General features: G+C 46.5%; 1 protein-coding gene across 3 annotated transcripts in view; it reads left to right on the forward strand.

The window, feature by feature from the left end:
* The window catches only part of CPPED1 (calcineurin like phosphoesterase domain containing 1), a 133,615-nt gene that overhangs the window by 95,289 nt on the left and 18,217 nt on the right, over window positions 1–20,109 (forward strand). Inside the window, exon 4 of one of the 3 annotated variants that reach the window (XM_050774109.1) lies at window positions 1,467–10,619. The exons of the other annotated variants lie outside the window; for them this stretch is intronic. Coding sequence (XP_050630066.1) covers window positions 1,467–1,552 — 86 coding nt within the window. The 3' untranslated portion in view covers window positions 1,553–10,619. Of the gene's footprint in view, window positions 1–1,466; window positions 10,620–20,109 lie in introns of those variants that run through there. 3 annotated transcript variants of the gene reach the window in all.

The raw sequence follows: 20,109 nt of genomic DNA on the forward strand, positions 1-20,109 counted from the left end.
AGTGCTTCCCGCTCTGCTCTTGCCTATTCTAGTTCATTCTGCACCTAACAGCAAGATGGGCATGTAACTGACTGCCCAGTGTGAGGCTTCCCTTCATCCCCAGGTCTGGCCCAGTTCCTCACTGCAGTGTCCAGGGCCCTTCTCAGTCACACCCGCCTTCCCCTCCGGCCACTTCTGGTTCATCTGCCTAGGCCCAGTCAACAATTTTTTGTTTTTTAAGACAGAGTCTCACTCTGTCACCTAGGCTGTAGTGCAGTGGCATGATCTCGGGTCACTACAACCTCCACCTCCCGAGTTCGAGTGATTATCCTGCCTCAGCCTCCCGAGTAACTGGGATTACAGGTGTGCAGCACCACGCCTGGCTCATTTTTGCATTTTTAGTAGAGATGGGGTTTCACCGTGTTGGCCAGGCTGGTCTCGAACTCCTGACCTCAAGTGATCTGCCCGCCTCAGCCTCCCAAAGTGCTGGAATTACAGGTGTGAGCCACCGTGCCTGGCCTCAACATTTTTTTTTTTCTTGAGATGGGGTCTTACCATGTCACTCAGGCTGGAGTGCAGTGTTGTGATCATAGCTCACTGCAGCTCTGGATTCCTGGGCTCAAGTGATCCTCCCACCTCAGCTCCCCAAGTGGCTGAGACTACAGTAGAGCACCACAATGCCTGGCTAATTTTTTTATTTTTTGCAGAGATGGAGGGCTCACTGTGTTGCCCAGGCTGGTATCAAATTCCTGGCCTCAAGTGACCCTCCTGCCTGGGTATCCCAAAGCGCTGGGATTATAGGTGTGAGACACCACATCCCGCCTCCCACTCAACTTTGACACCTTCTGTATAAGGCTCTCCCCTCCTCCCTGCCCCAGGTTCTTCAGCTTCTCTTATCCCAGCACTTGTCAAATGGATTTGCAAGTGTTGACTTGTCTGAATCCCCGCTAAACTCTCAGCTCCCTGAGGGCAGGGACAGGGTTATATTCAGCTATGCAGTTGGGAGGCCTGGCTCAGATATTAGCTCATGATAAATGCTTTGTCAGTATTTGTGGAATGAATGAATGAGTCAAAGTCTTTGGGCCAGGTGTGGTGGCTCATGCCTGTAATCCCAGCACTTTGGGAGGCCAACACAGGTGGATCACATGAAGTCAGGAGTTTGAGACCAGGCTGGCCAACATGGCGAAACCCTGTCTGTACTAAAAAATACAATAATTAGCCAGGCCTGGTGGTGCCCACCTGTAATCCCAGCTACTCGGGAGGCTGAGGCAGAAGAATCACTTGAACCTGGGAGGTGGAGATTGCAGTGAGCCAAGATTGCGCCCCTGCACTCCAGCCTGGGCGACAGGAGCATATTCAGACCATCAAGTTCCCAGCCCGTGGCCTCTGTGGCTTTGGTCTTAGGGAAGCCACTTGTGCCTCTCTCTGCTCCGGTCCTCAGGCTGGCTCTCCGGGGTCACTCATCAGTCTGTGTCTCCCTTCCCCAGCACCCCCTCCCAGTGCTTCCTCCGGGCAACGCCTGCAGGGATACAGACACCTGTTCTTGGCCACTGGCCTAAGGGTCTTCAGCTAAACCTGCTTCACAGAGAAGGCCAGAGAGGTGAGAGCCCTTTCCGCAATTCCCTTTCAGTTTCCGCGGCCTGCCAAGCCAGGCCCTTTGCTGAATGACCTTCCAAACACAGAACGAATCTTAGGCAACATCAGAAAGAGATATGAGTCAGACGTGGATGCACTCTGCTGCAGGCAAAGAGACTTGCTGGGCTTGGAAGCTTAGGTAGGTGGGCGCTCTCGGGGGCTGTACGCATCCATGACTCAGTTATGCAGAAAGCAGCTCAGGTCACAACAACATAATTGGAACTCATTTTGGAAAGCCACAAGTTCAAGTGATATTTTGTAAAATTCATTAACTGAAAAGCTGGGATAAAATTGGGGGTGACGATGGCAGCTGGTATTTAATATTGCCTTTGGTTTTTTCTCCCCCCATGGCAATATTATTCCCTACTACTGTTTCAGTCTCATTTATCTCCTTGTGCTGAAATGCCAGTACTCAAAAATATGTCAAAAGCTCATCAGAATATCAGGGTAGCTTTTAATTATGATAATTGTGTTGTTATACAATATCCTTTTAAAGAGCGCATCTCTCCCCAAACCACTGTGGAGGTAAAACCCAGCTTCCTTCCAGCAAGCTTAATGAATAATTCTGAATCATTGTGTGGGATGAATAAATGATTTAATAATGAGCATCAACAATCATCTCTCATTGTTGCATTAATTTTTAAAAATGGGATGAGGTAAACGAGGAGGAGGGATGTCACTGTGCAGTGGACCACCGGGAGCAGAGGGGTGTGCTGTGTGAACCGAAGCCCGCCAGCCTCCAAGCTCAGGTTTCCCTAGAAACAGATGCATCCTATTTCTACTTTTGAAGCTCAGTAGAAAACCCTCTTTGTATGATACAAAAACACTGTCAATAGCCGGTACAAATAAACAGTTATCAGGGCAGGACAGATATACCGGTGTGAAGTGGCACCTGTTATTTTCTGTCTCTGTTTCCCCTGCGTGAGGATAATCAATTTCATCACATCCAAGGGATGTAAAAATTGGTTTTCCCCTTAATTTGCCTAATACCTAGTTGGAGTAGCAAAGATAGGTAGTAGATAGTGAAATCTTGGTTGAACCGGGACATTGTCTCTGTCCCTTATGCCTCTTTCAGCAGAGGATTAATATGTGATCCATTTAATATGGATTCCAATTTAGAAACTCAATCTTAAAAAACAAAAGCTAGCTCTTTAACTGACCATGTTTCCCTTGATGTCTCGATACCTTTTCTTTTTTTCCATTCTCAGCAGAGAGGTTAGAACTGTGTTTTAGAGAGCCCAGAGCAAATGTGGCAATTATGAAAAATTCTAATAAGTTGATCTTTCCTGCAAAAGTTAATGAGTCATTTCACAGAATTAGAGTGTCATTTCTAGTATTTATGCTTTTTTAGAAAATGAGAGAGAAAGAAGATAAATCTTAGCCCATGGTTATAGTTTTAAGATTTCAAAGTTTTGGCCGGGCACAGTGGCTCACACATGTAATCCCAGCACTTTGGGAGGCCAATGTGGGTGGATCACTTGAAGTTAGGAATTCAAGACCAGCCTGGGCAACATGGTGAAGCCCCATCTCTACTAAAATACAGAAATTAGCCGGGCATGGTGGCGGGCACCTGTAGTCCCAGCTACTTGGGAGGCTGAGGCAGAAGAATTGCTTGAACCCTGGAGGTGGAGGTTGCAGTGAGCCAAGATTACGCCAGTGCGTGCCAGTGTGGGCAACAGAACAAGACTCCATCTCAAAAAAAAAAAAAAAAGTTCAAAGTTTTAAAGAACAAAAAGGTCAGGTTCCCAGGATCGACTTTATAGGAAGATAAAACATCAAATCCTGCTCTGACATCCTTTGAGCTGTATTGCAATCACTTGTTTAGATCCTGGTTCCTCCAGGAAACAGAAGCCCAGCCTTATTCACCTCTGTAAGGCCAGCCCCTAGCCGAGAGTGTCATATAGTAGCTCCCCAATAAGTAAATAGTGGTTAATAGAATTGATTTAAGCGTGATTCGAGTCTACTTATCAGCAGGTAATATCCGTATCATTGTGAGTTAGTTTTCATGAACTGACTTTTTTATGGTGGTGGTGGGGGACAGAGTCTCGCTCTGTCACCCACGCTGGAGTGCAGTGGCACCATCTCCACTCACTGCAACTTCCGCCTCCCAGGTTTCTCCTGCCTCAGCCTCCCGAGTAGCTGGGATTACAGGCGCACACCACCACGTCTGACTAATTTTGGTGTTTTTAGTAGAGACAATTTCACTATATTGGCCAGGCTGGTCTTGAACTCCTGACCTCAAGTGATCCGCTCACCTTGGCCTCCCAAAGTGCTAAGATTACAGGCATGAGCCACTATACCCAGCCCACAAGCTGACTTTTTTATGGGAAATGCTTCGCCTAGAGGGGTCAATAGAACTTTTCTGTAAAGGGTCAGATAGTAAACATTTTGGGCTTTGTGGCTCTATGGTCTCTGTAGCAACTACTCAACTCTGCCTTCATAATAAGAGAGCAGCCACAGACAGTGCATAAACAACGGGGTATGGCGGTGTTCCAATAAAACTTTATTTACAGAAACAGGTGGTAGGCCTGCTGGTGATAATTTTCCAACTCTTGGCTTGGAGAAATGTTCCCATTACGGGGTGATGCTCTTGCTCTCCCCAGAACCTTGTCCGAATTCTGTATGTGTCTAAGTCTAGGATGTATCTGACGACCCCATTGTGACAACTGCCTGACTCACGGAAGGGTCTGCCCAGAACAAGCCTCCTGAAGGTTCTCAGTGGAGGGCATGCCTGGGTGAGGCACATGTTCCCCTGAAGACCAGGATGTGATTTGGGGTTGGAGTGTGGATAAGAGGGTCCATGGTGCATGTAAGATGTCTAATAATTGGGTGATCAGCTTCACATGTATTAGAAAAAATAGAACTAGCTTATCAATTTAAAGAAAATGATTGAATGATCACCTGAGGTCAGGAGTTCGAGACCAGCCTGGCCAACATGGAGAAACCCCATCTCTACTAAAAATACAAAAATTAACCAAGTGTGGTGGCACACACCTGTAGTCCTAGCTGCTTGGGAGGCTAAGGCAGGACATTGGCTTGAACCCGGGAGGCGGAGGTTACAGTGAGCCGAGATCGTGCCACTGCACTCCAGCCTGGGTGACAGAGCAAGACTCTGACTCAAAAAGTAAAAAATAAAAGAAAAAGTAAAGAAAATGATTGAGTAAATAATAGTATGAGTACTGTGCAGATAAGGCAAAACTTGGGAATTTGTACAGGGGGAATTAGTGTCTAGGCTGGTGGGCGGGGGGTCCTGTAACCTGGCAGGTGAACAAACAGGATTTGGCTCCCTAAGTTGCTTGAGATAAGTCACTAAACATTTCTCTGCCTTAGTTTTCTCACTTATAAAATGATACCCAATCTTGTCGAGTTGGTGTATCCCTTAAGGGGGTATATATGATAAGTCATATATAAAATCAAAAAGACAAGTCAGGCCAGGCGCAGCGGCTTACACCTGTAATCCCAGCACTTTGGCAAGCCGAGGCGGGTGGATCACCTGAGGTCAGGAGTTCAAGACCAGCCTGGCCAACATGGTGAAACCCCCATGTCTACTAAAAACACAAAAAATTAGCCAGGTGTGGTGGTGAGCGCCTGTAATCCCAGCTACTCGGGAGGCTGAGGCACGAGAATCGCTTGAACCCAGGAGGCGGAGGTTGCAGTGAGCCAAGATCACGCCACTGCACTCCAGCCTAGGTGACTGAGTGACACTCCATCTCAAAAAAAAAAACAAAAAAAACAAAAAAAACAAGTCACTTAGCACCATGTCTGGCTCATAGTGAGCACTCAGTAAGGGCGTGTTTGTTGTTCTGTATGATCCCGAACCGTTTGGGGAACCCACAGCAGGCGACTGTGCTTTATCCATTAGCTAGACCAGCATGCTTCTCACCTCTGGGGTGCTGGCGTCCTTCTTGTAGGGGTTCATGAGAATCTCCAGGACAGGCGGGCCTGGTTTGGGGACATGCCTGCTGCCTGCTGATATAGCTGTGTAGATTTGAAAGGGAAATAGTGATCAACTCTGTTCAAAATTCAAGCTATAGGAAGTAAAGCTAGACAAAATTCTCTTGGCTCCTGGGATGTGCGGGAAGATAGACAGTTACAGCCAGTCTGAGATTTTTCAGGGTAGGTGAGGAATGCATGCTACTTTTAATTTTAACAAAAGGGGGTACTGGTTTAAAAGAGTGGTAATCATTGAAGTAGATGAAACATTCTTATGGAATTTAGTGATAAAATTTGATCCTTTTATTTTTCAAAGCACACGCCTGTTTCAAAAGAAAAAACTTTAGACAAATTAAAGTTCACAGTTTAGTTAAGCAAAGAATGATTCGTAAATCCAGGCAGACCCTTAACCAGAATAGAGGCTCAGAAAGACTCCAGCACAGCCAAATGGTGACAGACTTGTGGACAGTAAAAGGAAAGTGACCTACGGAAATCGGAAGTGAGGTACAAAAACAGCCAGATTGGTTATAACTCAGCATTTGTCTTATTTGAACACAGTTTGAACAGTTGACTGCCTGTGATTGGCCAAAACCGGAGATTGGCAAGAGTATGTTCTATTCTGTTTACACATCCAGTTCACTATGTATACAGAGAAACCTTTGGCTGAAATTAAAATGTGTAAAGAAGGCTGGGCATGGTGGCTCACACCGCAATCCCAGCACTTTGGGAGACCGAAGCAGGAGGATCGCTTGAGCCTAAGAGTTCAAGACCAGCCCAGGCAACATAGTGAGACTCCATCTTTACCAAAAAGAATTTTTTTTTTTTAACTAACCAGGCATAATGGTATGCACCTGTGGTCTCAGCTACTCAGAAGGCTGAGGTGGGAGGATTGGTTGAGCCCCAGAAGCCAAGGCTGCAGTAAGCTATGATTGCACCACTGTACTCCATCGTGGGCAACAGAGCAAGACCCTGTTTCAAAAAAATAAGTAAATAAAAATAAAGAATGTAAGGAGGCAGCTTGAGCCTCAATTTAATTTAACATACCTCACCAATTAAGTGTTAGTGTTTGAATGTTTAGTTTCATATTTTTTTTTTCCAAATATAGCAGACCTGTCCATAGGGCAGTGACAATCATGTTACAGTGCCCTCCCATTTAAAATGAATTTTTTAGGCTGAGCGTGGTGGCTCATGCCTATAATACCAGCCCTTTGGGAGGGCGAGGTGGGCGGATCACCTGAGGTCAGGAGTTCAAAACCAGCCTGGCCAACATGGTGAAACCTCATCTCTACTAAAAATATAAAAATTAGTGGGGTGTGGTGGCACGCACCTGTAATCACAGCTACTCCGGAGGCTGAAGCAGGAGAGTCACTTGAATCTGGGAGGCGGAGGTTGCAGTGAGCAGGGATCGTGCCACTGCACTCTAGCCTGGGCAACAAGAGGGAAACTCCGTCTCAAAAAAAAAAAGATTTTTTAAAAACGATCTCACACTCATGCCCCCGCCCTACCCCCCCCCAACTTTTTTTAAAGCATCTATAGAATCCAGAGTTTGTGGGGTCTTATCAGTTTGAGGAAGTTTTCCCTTTTTGTTTTATTTCCCAAGATTTAGTCTTGAATTTATTTTCCCACGTTTAGCCTATTTTTTAGGTTCTGAGCAGTTCGCCGTAAAACATCACATGCTAGTCATTTAATGTCTGATTCTCATTCACTATAAACCTAGATAAAAGACCAACTGCCAAAGCTACATCTGGTGTGAAGTGATGGATTAGATTTCTCACTTTGGAGGTATCCTTAACAGTTGGGCTAATTAAAGTTGAAATCAAGTCCCGATGGTAAATATTTATAAATTGAGAATCTGGCATGTGTAAATGTATGCTGCTGATTCCTGAAGTTAAATCAACATTTATCCATTCAGCAAAGAGCATGGGTCCCATGCTAGGCACTGAGGACAGAGGGATGAACGAAACAAACAAGTTTCTTCTCTGAGGTTGTGGATTGCTCTTCAACTAAAAATGTTTGGGTTTTTCTGTTCTTTTGTTTTTCGTGAGAGGGTCTCACTCTGTCACCCAGGCTGGAGTGCAGTGGCGCAATCTCAGCTCACTGCAACCTCCACCTCCCGGGTTCAAGTGATTCTCCTGCCTCAGCCTCCCAAGTAGCTGGAACTATAGGCACCCGCCACCACACTTGGCTAATTTTTGTATTTTTAGAAGCCATAGGGTTTCACCATGTTGGCCAGGCTGGTCTCTTAACTCCTGACCTCAGGTGACCCGCCCAACTGAGCCCCTTCTAAAGTGCTGGGATTACAGGCATGAGGCAACACAGCCGGCCAACTAAAAATGATGTAATTTTTTAATTCCATCACAACGTTGCAAAAAGGAGCCCCCAGTGCATGAGAAGCAGCAGCGTCTGTTGAAGTTTATGAAGTCAAAATATTGTATCTTCTCTTTTGAGGTCATGTTTCAAAAATAGCAGTTAGTATCATTTTGAAATCAGCAGTGAGATTCTTTGTAAAATTCCAATATCCCCAGCTCAGTGAAACGCTCATTCTGTCTACTAGTTCAAGTTATTTTTTATTTACTGCGCTTGCGTTGACATTTTCCGTAACTATTTCCCGCAGTGTAAGTACAAATCTACAACGTTGCTTTGTAAAATAAGCTCAAAAATGCTTAATTTCATTGCCTTTTAAATTTTACTTTAAAATGTTTGCATATTAATTGATTGATTTGAAAGTTAAAAAAAAAAAAAAAAAAAAAAATAGCATGGCCAGGCATGGTGACTCACCCCTGTAATTCCAGCACTTTAGGAAGCCAAGGTGGGCAGGTCGCTTGAGCCCAGGAGTTCGAGACCAGCCTAGGCAACATGGTGAAATGCTGTCTCTACATAAAAAAAAAAAAAAAAAAAAAAAAAAAAAACCCACAAAAAATGAGTCCAGGCATTGTGGTGCACGCCTGTGGTCCCAGCTACACGGGAGGCTGAGGTGGGAGGATCGTCTGAGCCTGGAAGGTTGAAGCTACAGTGATCCATGATTGCACCACTCCAGTCTGGGTGACAGAGTGAGACTCTGTCTCCAAAAGCAAATACCACTCATTTAGGTGAAGCCCCCTGGGTGCCAGACGCTGTCCCGTGAACCCGTGTGTCAGGACCTTAAAGGTGCTTTCGCCAGGTCTTCGGCACAGGTGTGGAAACTGAGCACTCCAGTTGTAAGGAGCAGAGGCCCTCTAACTCCTGAGTCTATTTTAAATTTCACAGGCGTGGTAAGAGGAAAGGAAATCTTTTTTCTCACACATCTCCGCTCTGTAAGCACTATGCTGTGTGCAGTTGGAGTCCAGGTGAGGGCGCTGTTCCCTGCAGTAACATTGTCCAGATGGAAGGGGCCATGTCAGGCAGGGGTGATGTTCCTGCAGCCACTGAGCCTCCTCTGGGGCCGCCCTGCCAAGGGTGGGGGGGCCTATGCTGTGTGCTCTGTCTCCCTGGGGACTGTGATATTCTCTGATCTCACTCCTCCATTATGCCACTGAAGACACCTAATAGAGCAATTTCTCTTCCGAAAAATGCAGATGATCAGGCTTCTTGAGAGCCATGGTCAATGTTCACTTTTATTTTTATTCACATTATTGTCAGCGGCGGCTCCCATGGTGTGGCAAACCTACACCACAACCCCACAAGGTACTGGCATTTTTTCCGTTTCGCCGACAAACAAATTCAGGTCCTAGAGGCGGAGTCATTCATTCGGGTCACAAAGCTGTGAAGCAAGTGCAGTGATAGCTAAGGGTTTTGTGGGGATCAGATGAAATAATCCAGTATCTTGAGACAGTGTCTGGCTCCTGGTAGGTGTTCGGTGATGGTGAACTTGTATTCTTATCATTATCATCATTATTATTGAAAAATATTTTAAATGACTGGACATGAAAAGGATGTGTAAGGGATACAATTTCTGATTTTCCTTGAATTGGTACCCCCGACCCACTGCCGAGTGTTACCAGAGTGGGAACCGAAGTCTTCCTGGCAGTGTTTCTTCTGTCACTCCCCTGTTCACCACACTGGGGTCCCCTGTCCCCAGGATGGCTCTATGAAGTGCTACCAGAGGGTCGGTGTGACTCCATTGGTCATTTAAAAAGCAGTGGATACAGCTAGGCACAGTGGCTCACACCTGTAATCCTAGCACTTTGGGAGGCCGAGGCAGGCAGATCACAGGTCAGGAGTTCAAGACCAGCCTGGCCAGCATGGTGAAACCCCATAGCTATTAAAAATATAAAAATTATCCAGGCATGGTGGTGTGTGCCTTTAATCCTAGCTACTCGAGAGGCTGAGGCAGGAGAATGTCGCTTGCACCCAGGAGGCGGAGGTTGCAGTGAGCTGAGATCACGCCACTAGCCTGGGTGACAGAGTGAGACTACGTCTCGAAGGAAGGGAGGGAGGGAAGAAGGGAGGGAGGAAGGAAGGAAGGAAACGCACACAGAGGACACTATACTTGTAAAATAGTAATAATGACTACTTAATAAATAGTACACCACAGGGACTCTTGCTCTGATTTTGTAGACAAGGAAACTGCTGCGCAGGGAGACAAATCGGCTTCCCCAGCATCACCCAGCTGCGAAGTGGTGGGTGACACTAATGCTTGGGGCCTGGGCAGTGACCCTGGGTCCTGTGTTCTCAACAACATTGCTTTTGGGTGCCCCAGAGCATGTTGATAAGCAGAATACACCATGGGCGTGGGTGTTGATGGCAAGTAGAGAGGAGCTGGGATGCCTGTGTGGGGCAGAGTCCCACCTGCTCACCCTCCTGCCCATTCTTCACCTGCTCCTCTCCACGGGCTGCCTCAGGAAAGGAGCTGGTGCAACGACCACAGAGGCTCAGCATGGGGATGTCCAAAAGGGATCTGCAAGCGAGGGTCCCTGGAGCCCACTTAGCATGGAATACAAGGGCGTGGAATTCTCCTTTGGCCTCCACAAGCAGGAATTTTTCTTTCATAGTAAGCCTTTCCGTTTATCCATTCATCTTGAGTATGTGAATTGTGCCTTCTGCAGACAAAGATGCTCTTGATGGTGTCTTTCTGTCTTTCTTTTTTTTTTTTTTTTTTTGTAGAAACTGGGTCTCACTATTTTGCCCGAGCTGGTCTCAAACTCCTGAACTCAAGCAATCTACCTTCCTCAGCCTCCCAAAGTGCTGGGATTACAGGCATGAGCCACCACGCCTGACCTTTTTTTTTTTTTTCCCTTTCTTGAGATGGAGTCTCGTGCTATTGCCCAGGCTGGAGTGCAGTGGCATGACCTCAGCTCACTGCAACCTCCGCCTCCCGGGCTCAAGTGATTCTCCTGCCTCAGCCTCCCGAGTAGCCAGGAGTACGGTTGCTCCCCACCATGCCCAGCTAATTTTTGTATTTTCAATAAAGGCTGGGTTTCACCATGTTGCCCAGGTTGGTCTGGAACACCTGAGCTCAAGCACTCTGCCTGCCGTGGCCTCCCAAAGTGCTGTGGTTATATGCGTGAGCCACCACTCCTGGCCTTCTTGATGGTGTCTTTCATGAAACAGGGAGGGATCTGTGCCCACCCCCGCAGACTCTGGCCAGCCCCTCACGGTTTCAAGCCCAGGAGGGCTCATTATCTAAAGATCATGGCTGCCAAAAAAAAGCTCACTTAAAATGCGGACCATAGCTACAGAAAACGGTGATAAAATAAAAATAAAGGTTGGTTTGAGACATTGTCTTGAGAAAAGAGATAAATTATGGCAATCAGTTAATTTCAACTTGTATTCGATAAAATGGTTGTTACTGCCGGTACGCACCAACTCACAATGAACGGAGAAGAAATCAAGTGTCGACTTGGTTTCCTTGGAGTAAATGGTCTGAAAAAATTCTTTGACAGCATCCTGTACTTTACATTTGACATTGGCAGCAGCCTCACTGAGGGTTATTTTCAGATTTCATCAGTCTTCCTAAGGGTCTGTTTCTGAATCCATCAGTAATCTGATGATTGGCTTCTCAGGAGCTAATGTGGACAGGTATGTTTACTCCATGAGAGCCTTATTTGCTGATGATTTCCCCAGTGTCATTTTCTTCAGCTTTGTGAAATCCTGCATCTTTAGTGTGATTTGTGGTCTCACATACAGGTGCACTCTGGTTGCACAGCTTGGGGGATTGGGGGTGGTGGCTTGGTTTATAAGCAGTCCATTTATGAACAGTTTCTTGTTAATAAGAAATACTGGCTGGGTGTGGTGGCTCTCACCTGTAATCCCAGTGATTTGGGAGGCCAAGGTGGGAGGATCAGTTGAGGCCAGGAGTTTGAGACCAGCCTGGGTGATGTAACAAGACCCCATCTCTACAGAATATACTTTTTTTTTTTTGAGATGCAGTCTCACTCTGTCACCCAGGCTGGAGTGCGGTGGCGTGATCTGCGCTCACTGCAAGCTCCGCCCCCTGGGTTCACGCCATTCTCCTGCCTCAGCCTCCCGAGTAGCTGGGACTACAGGCACCCGCCACCACACCCAGCTAATTTTTTTGTATTTTTAGTAGAGATGGGTTTCACCGTGTTAGCCAGGATGGTCTCAATCTCCTGACCTCGTGATCCGCCCGCCTCAGCCTCCCAAAGTGCTGGGATTACAGACGTGAGCCCCCGTACCTGGCTCAAAATATACTTTTTTAATTAGCCAGGCGTGGTGCTGTGCACCTCCAGTCCTAGTTACTCGGGAGGCTGAGGTGGGAGGATCTCTTGAACCCAGAAGTTCGAGGTTGCAGTGAGCCAAGATTGCACCACTGAACTCCAGCCTCGAGGACACAGTAAGACCCTGTCTCTTTAAAAAAAAAAAAAAAAAAAAAAAAAGCCCTCTTTTCATATAGCTGATCATATACAGGCATTTAGGAAGCATAAGATTATGTCATACAAAGCATTATCTCATGTCATTAAAAACCCAGACCACAGCTCATTGTACTCTGTAGACATTTCACGTTCATTAAACTCTTGTCATTGTGGGACACTGAGGCTGTTCCACTTGTTCTCTGTCATACATCATACCATCTTGAACTTCTTCATGCATAAACAGATCCAAATCTTAACATAAAGATACTTGTGCATTTTCATATTTGTGGAACGAATGCCTGCAATCAGTCTTAGTAAGGCCACATGTGACTGTGTGTCGTGTTTTGCTGAAGAGATGTAGCATTCTGACTGGATCTTTTGACATTGGGGTCAGGTATTTTGCTTAGTGTTACATTCATCTTTACATCTTTTAACATTGATGGCAGATGTTCTCTGCATGTTTCCACGTGTTCCTTGGAGACAAGGGGAACACATGAGGTGGAGTAAGCGTCGGCCCTGCCCTCAAGAAGCTCAGAGCCTTGGAGAAAAGTCAGGAAAGAAACCAGAGAATTACACTTAAGACATGGAGTGGGGGCCGGGCATGATAAATCACACCTGTAATCCTAGCACTTTGAGAGGCCGAGGTGGCGGATCCCCTGAGGTTCAGAGTTGGAGACCAGCCTGACCAACATGGCGAAACCCCGTGTCTACTAAAAATACAAAAGTTGGCTGGGAGTTGTGGCAGGTGCCTGTAATCCCAGCTCCTCGGGAAGCAGCTGAGGCAGGATAATAGTCACTTGAACCTAGGAGGAGGTGGAGGTTCCAATGAGCCAAGATTGTGCCACTGCACCCCAGTCTGGGTGACAGAGCAAGACTCCACCTCAAAAAAAAAAAAAAAAAAAAAAAAAGTCCTGGAGTAGGATTCCAGGACACTTTAGAGTTGTTTCGTATTACTTAAATTTATCTCCCCATAAATCACATGTGAAGATGTGCAAGTACTTTGCTTGCTACCTATTGGATACGAGTGTGGTTCCTCTTAAGATCGTATGAGTGTGGTGGTGCGCACCTGTAGTCCCAGCTACCCCGAAGTCTGAGACAGGAGAATCACCTGAGCCTGGGGTGGTCAAGGCTGCAGTGAACTGTGATCGCACTACTGCACCCTAGCCTGGGAGACAGAGTAAGACCCTGTCTCAAAAAAAAAAAAAAAAAAATAGTGTGAGTTGTGTGGCACCTGCTGCCCTTGTGACTTTCATGTTAGTGACTTTCCATTCCTCCTTGCTTCTTCCTTCCCTCCTTCTTCCTTCATTCTCTTGTTGTTCCTTTAATTTATAACAACCTTTACGTTATTACTGTCTTCATAAAATTACTCCGTTAAGTGTCTGCTTTGGGGGCATCTGTTCAATTAATTAAGTATAAATTTGGGGATTGCCTACTCTATGCAAAGCCCAAAGAAAGCTTTTTTATGTGATTAATCCATCAATACACAGGACCATTGTGACCTGGTGCCTCTCTTTCCTGTATTCCAGTCAGGGTTGTGGAATAACCATTTTCTTGCTCACTGCAACCTCAGCCTCCCAAATAGCTGGGATTACAGGCGCCCACCACCACGCCTAGCTAATTTCTGTATTTTTAGTAGAGATGGGGTTTCACCATGTTGGCCAGGCTGGTCTCAGATTCCTGACCTCAAGTGATCTGCCCACCTCAGCCTCCTAAAATGCTGGGATTACAGGTGTGCCTGGCCTAGGAATAGCCATTCTTAATCTTGTTGAGGTCACTGACACTGTGGCCAAATCCCTGGCCAGGCCCTATCCCAAGAAGGTGCACATTGCTTAAAGGTAAAGCTAAGACCTTCTGGTGCAGCGAGGAGCAGTTAAAGGGGACTTGGGATATCATTGTAATATTTCATTTCTTTTTTAAAAAAAATGTAAAGGCAGATCTTGCAAGATGTTAATATTTATTATCTCTGGGTGGTGGCATTATGAATGTTACTTTATTCTTTTGTACTTACTGTATCTTTTAAATTTCTCAAAACATGAGAAAAGAATAATATTATAAAAAGGATCCCTGTAGTGGAGTGTGAGTATAGGTCAAGAGTTGGCAAACGGTTTCTGTAAAGGGCCTGATTAAATAGTTTAGGTTTTGTGGGACAAGAGGCAAAATTAAGGGTATGATACAGGTACTTACATAGTCCTAAATGCAGCCATTTATGATAGAAATGTAAGAAGCGTTCTTAGCTCACAGGCCCCATCAGAAAGCGGGCAATGGGCTTTGGTTTGCCAACCCGTGGTGTAGGTGCTAAATCAGTCACCACTGATGCTTATATTTAAAGATCATAGTTACAGAGCCCTCAGTTCTTTTCAAAAAAAATTATGCCACTGTACATTTTCTGCACTTAAATCTTCAGCCACATGTAAAAGGCCACAATCTAAATCAAAGGGAGGAAGAGATTGTCTTTGTTTTCAGTTGCCAACATTTTGGGTGTTTTAGTAACTGACACTCTGCCTCTCATGTCTGTCGTCTGGTTCTCACTTCCAAATTGCCTCCAAGTTGTCATACAGACGTGGCAACAGGGTTACTAAGCCACCTTTGCCGTCCCAGCGTCCTCCCCTCTCTGATGAGGAATGTGCCACAGCACTCACTACCTTTGGACCTATGCGTGCCTTGGTCCTACTGAAGGCAAGAGGGTTGGGAAACCAATTTCACAGGCGTAGAAACGATGCAAGAAGCTTATTGACAAAACTGTATTCTAATGGAGTCTCACTGAATCCCACCCTGACATGGAAACCCTCTGCGGCCTCTCGGACAACAGGGGAACTCTGTTATTTTGTAGGAGTTTCCAAAGGCCAACTTACATAGTGTTTGTTCACAAATGGATTCTTGGACATGGTGGCTCATGCCTCTAGTCCCAGCTCCTGGGGAAGCTGAGGGAGGAAGATCACTTGAGCCCAGGAGTTCATGACCAGCCTGGGCAAGATAGTAAGACCCCATCTCAAAAATAAACATATATAATTAATAAACAAGCAATCTTCAAAACAAATGGATTACTGGCCACCCCAAAAGGAGAGTGACTGTTCTAACAAGTATAGGATAGTGTCAGTAGCATCAGTTCCTTTGGGCTGTGCAGAACAGGAAACTCCCATCACCCAACTCAGAAAATAAGGAAGTTCTTTGGACAGAGGGCCACAGGTGGCTCAGGCGTTTGGCCTGGCTGAATGCATGAGCAGGATCTCTCTGCACACCTGCTGTGCTTCTCCCTGTCATGACCCATTCCTTAGGCTGGACCTCGCAGCTGGCTGATACACTTCTGCGCGTCACATTAACACTTGACAACCCCAGAGGAAGAAAGGGGGACTTTTTACAAGAAACATAACCTTTCTCAGATGCCCCGGTGACTTCCTCCCACATCTCCGTATCCAGACCTGGGCTCCTGCCTAGACCCTGAGTGGCCGTGGGAGGAGAATTGTCATAGCTGCGTCCATCCTGGTTTGGGGAATGAAGTTGGTGGTCTCCCTGAGCAGGACATTGCCCAGAAGAAAATCAGGAGGAAAAGGGAGGGTGTGGATATTGAGAGGCAACCAGCACTGTCTCCAAAGGCAAGAAAGAAAAATGCCTTTGTCTACACTTTATTTCAAACACAGTCCCAAGAAGCATCGGTCCCTGGTGTACAATGGTGATTGTGCCAGGGGTTTAAACGCATTACGCCTGAAACTCACAATAGCCTCCTGAGGCTATTATTATTACTATTATTATTATTATTTTCTTTATTTTTATTTATTTATTTTTTTTTTTTGAGAAGGAATCTAGCTCTGTCACACAGGCTTGAGTGCAGTGGCACGATCTCGGCTCACTGCAACCTCCGCCTCCTGGGTTCAAGCGATTCTCCTGCCTCAGCCTCCTGAGTAGCTGGGATTACAGGTGCCCACCACCACACCTGGCTAATTTTTGTATTTTTAGTAGAGATGGGGTTTCACCATGTTGGCCAGGCTGGTCTCAAACTCCTGACCTCAGGTATCTGCCCACCTCAGCCTCCCAAAGTGCTGGGATTGCAGGCGTGAGCCATCGTGCCCAGCTAAGGGAACCATTATTGTCCCCTTTTTAAAACTGAGGAAGCAGTATACAGTGAGGTGCAGTCGCTTGTCTTTTGGCATTTAAGTAACAGACAGGATCCAGAGTCGGTGCTTGTTCCGCTGTCTCCGATTTCCACCCTCTTGTGAATAAGGTCTCCTTTTATAAGGAACATGGCAGTTCTTTTGTAAAATCAGAAAATATGGGAACTCTCCCTTCCCTGTGATAATATTGACAAAGGGGCGATTTGGGTTTCTCCTCCAGGATACCTCCTAAAGTATAGCTTCTGAGTTGCCGTAAGTTTCATTTATTCATTCACTGTCCATCCATCCATCCATCCATCTCTCCATTCATTCATTTATCCAGCAGTCACAGAGCGGCCGCTCTCTGCTGTTCATCCTGGGGATGAGTATTCAGTTAAACACACGTGGCCTCTGCCCTTAAGGAGCTCATAGACCAGTGGGGGAAACCAAGGTGCGAGCCAGAAATCAGGGCAAAAGTAAAAGAATGTGCAAGGAGGATGAAGAAGGAGCCCTGTCCAGCTTCACCAGGGATGTTTTTCCATTGGAGGAAAGGAATGAACAGGGTCTTGAAGAATGAGTAAGAGTTCATCAGGCAGACCTGGGCAGAAAGAGGGCACAACATGGGCGAGACTGGAGCCACAAAATAGCTCATCCGGTGCCGGCACTGGCGCTGGAGTTGCTCAGTGACTGGAGTAGGCTCAAGCAGAGACATTGTGTTTGATCAGGACCTTAAGGTCATGGGAACCCTCAAATTTTACTTGATGAAGTGGCACAAGTGGGTTTTGCTTTAAAAAAAGCAATTGTAGAGATGGGGTCTCATTTTGTTGCCCAGGCTGGTCCCGAACTCCTGGGCTTAGGTGATCCTCCAACCTCAGCCTCCCAAAGTGCTGGGATTACAGGCATGAGCCACTGTGCCTGGGTTTTGCATTTCAGAAAGATGGCTCTGCTCAGTTTTACCCGGATGCATTTTCTCTGCTTTCCTTCCTTACAGAGCAGGTTTTCTTCAGGGCACTAGCATGGCAGGCTGAAACACTCCTTCTCCAGACCCCCATGCAGCTGTGTGTGGCTGCATGACCTAGTTCAGGGGTTTAGCAAGTGGGGCTTCCAAAAAAGCTTTTTGTTGGCCCTTACCTCTTCTTCCACCTTGGAACTTGGACCCAGTGCCTAGAAGCCCTGCAGCCATCTTGTGATCTTGAGAATAGAAGCTACAAACTGAGGAAGGCAAAACAGAAAGATGGAAGGAGGCTGGATCCTTAATGAAATCCTGGAGAGGCTGCGCCCTCCCTGGACTGCTTACCTCCTCTTTTTATGGGGTAGATAAATCATAGTTAAGCACAAATACAGCCTTTACTTTTTAAAGCCACCATTGCCACTGACAGCTGAATATCATACAGGAGATCAGGCAACCAGGAAGATCACACTGAGGATGGAGCGGAGATGGGGGTAAGCATGTTCAGGCAGACAGGTCAACAGGACGCATGGACCAGGCGGAGGAAGGGAGTCTCAGGGTGACTCCCGCGTGCCTGGGTTGGATGACTTCATGGTGCTCCAGTTAAACCCACACGAGTCGGGGTGGGCATTGGGGCAAAAGAAGTAAGTGGGTTGAGTTGGCAGGGCTTGCAAGGATGTCCAGAAGAGAGGTCCACGAAGCCTAGGAACCCATTGTTGGCTGGGAAATGATTCTGAATTTTTGGCAGGTGGAGGTGGTTGAGGTTATAGCAGAAGCGGTGGTCATCAGTGAGAGGGAAAGGGACGAGAGAATGGACAGAGCCCAGGGAAGGCCACCATTGAAAGGGCTTGTGGAAGCCAGGGATGTATGCAGGAAGAATAAGCTGTTAACTGGAGGAGGAAGTGCCTCGAAGCCCAGTGGTAAGGAAAAGTGCACAAATTTAGTTAATGTGTGTTCTTTAAGGGATCATTGCCTGATCAGAATTTTTCTTGCCGCAGTTATTCAAACGGAATCTGACTTACCCAAGGTTCTCATGTTCTGATGGCTGCAGTACCCCCTTCTTGGCTTTCCCTGGCTCAAGTCAGAGGCAGAGCACTTTCTCCCTAGCAAATTTCATCTTGAACAAATTCTGCAAAACATTTTCCTTTCGTGGCTGGCCGCCACCTCTGTCTACCTCCCTCGAGTATTTTTGGATGGATTTCCAATTTGATACATGAACATTCTGTCAGTCAAAACAATCTTTTTAATGAGCCTCTTGTCCTGACAGCTGTGTTTAAGGTAGGGTATGGAAATCTAGAAAATTGTCCATTCTGGATTGAAACCTTAATGTGTGCCCCACGCTCCATTTCACACGCAAGCTGCCATCTTCTTTTAAAAATAAAGAGGAAATTATGAACAGTGAGAAAGATGTAATTTGTGCAAATGAAAAGAAAAAGATCTTCTGATCTGATACTTAGAGAAGGATGAGAGGAAAGTATAATTATTGAGTGCTGCCCGAGTACAAGACACGCAGCTTCCTGCTGTGCCACCCAGGGCGTGTCTCTGATTCTCACTTATCTTCCCAGTGGCCCTGGGAGTGGTGGATACTAGTCTTGCCTTCCAAATGAGGAAACTCAGGTTCACATATGTTGCTGCACATGCCACACCTACACAGCTCAGCAACAGTAGAACTGAGGTTCAAGCCTGAGGCTCCCAACCTCTAGCTCCCACCCCAGGCTGCCACTGCTTTTCTGACAACCAAATATTAGTATTAACAAAATGCAGCCCTCCTCTTGCATATTCTACAGGTTTTGAATCTGTAAGTCATCAGGAAGGGGAAAAAATAAAAAGTTGAGCATAACCCCCCTTGTAGAAAAGTAACAAAGGGGCTGGGTGCAGTGGCTCATGCCTGTCATCCCAGCACTTTTGGGAGGCCAAAGTGGGCAGATCACCTGAGTTCAGGAGTTTGAGACCAGCCTGGCCAACATCGCAAAATCCCACCTCTACTAAAGATACAAAAATCAGCTGGGCGTGGTGGTGGGAACGTGTAATCTCAGCTCCTCAGGAGGCTGAGGCAGGGAGAATTGCTTGAACCCAGGAGACACAAGTTGCAGTGAGCCAAGATCACGCCACTGCACTCCAACATAGGCGACAGAGCAAGACGCTGTCTCTAAAAAGTAGTAAACGGCAGTGAGTCTCGGGGTGGAGGAGCGTAACTAATCCTTGAGTACAGGGTAGGGAGGTGATGCTCTGCTGTAATCACACTCGCAAGGCTGTGGACTCAAGAGGGCAGCCAGACGCCTCCAGGCCCTGGAGAGTAGTTATTTCCCAATACTGCTCTTTGCCCTGCAGCATGAGAGCACATCCACGTGCCCTTTTTAATTCTAAGTGGGATGCAGATGTGGTGGGTGGAAGTGGGAGACGTCACGTTATGCACAGGGATGTGGGCCCCCCTCAGCTGCCTCCAGGTGTTGGTGTGATGCCTGTGACCGCTGAACCTCTTCCATCCGCTCTCAAACCTTTTGCAGCAGGAATCCTTCCGTCCTGATGAAGCTGAAAATGCACAGCCCTAGGTGTTTTCCAGGCCACTTATGTGCCATCCCCATCTCCCACATTCTGAGTTTTAATTAAGAGGAACTTTGAAAAGGGAAGAATATAACTTTTGTGGATCATTAATCAGGTGAGGTAAGAAAAGTATAATTTACATGGTGTCTTAGTTCATTTTGTGCTGCTATAACAGAATACCTGAGCCTGG

The sequence above is a fragment of the Macaca thibetana genome, chromosome 20, assembly GCF_024542745.1.
Source record: "Macaca thibetana thibetana isolate TM-01 chromosome 20, ASM2454274v1, whole genome shotgun sequence".
Taxonomy (NCBI): domain Eukaryota; kingdom Metazoa; phylum Chordata; class Mammalia; order Primates; family Cercopithecidae; genus Macaca; species Macaca thibetana.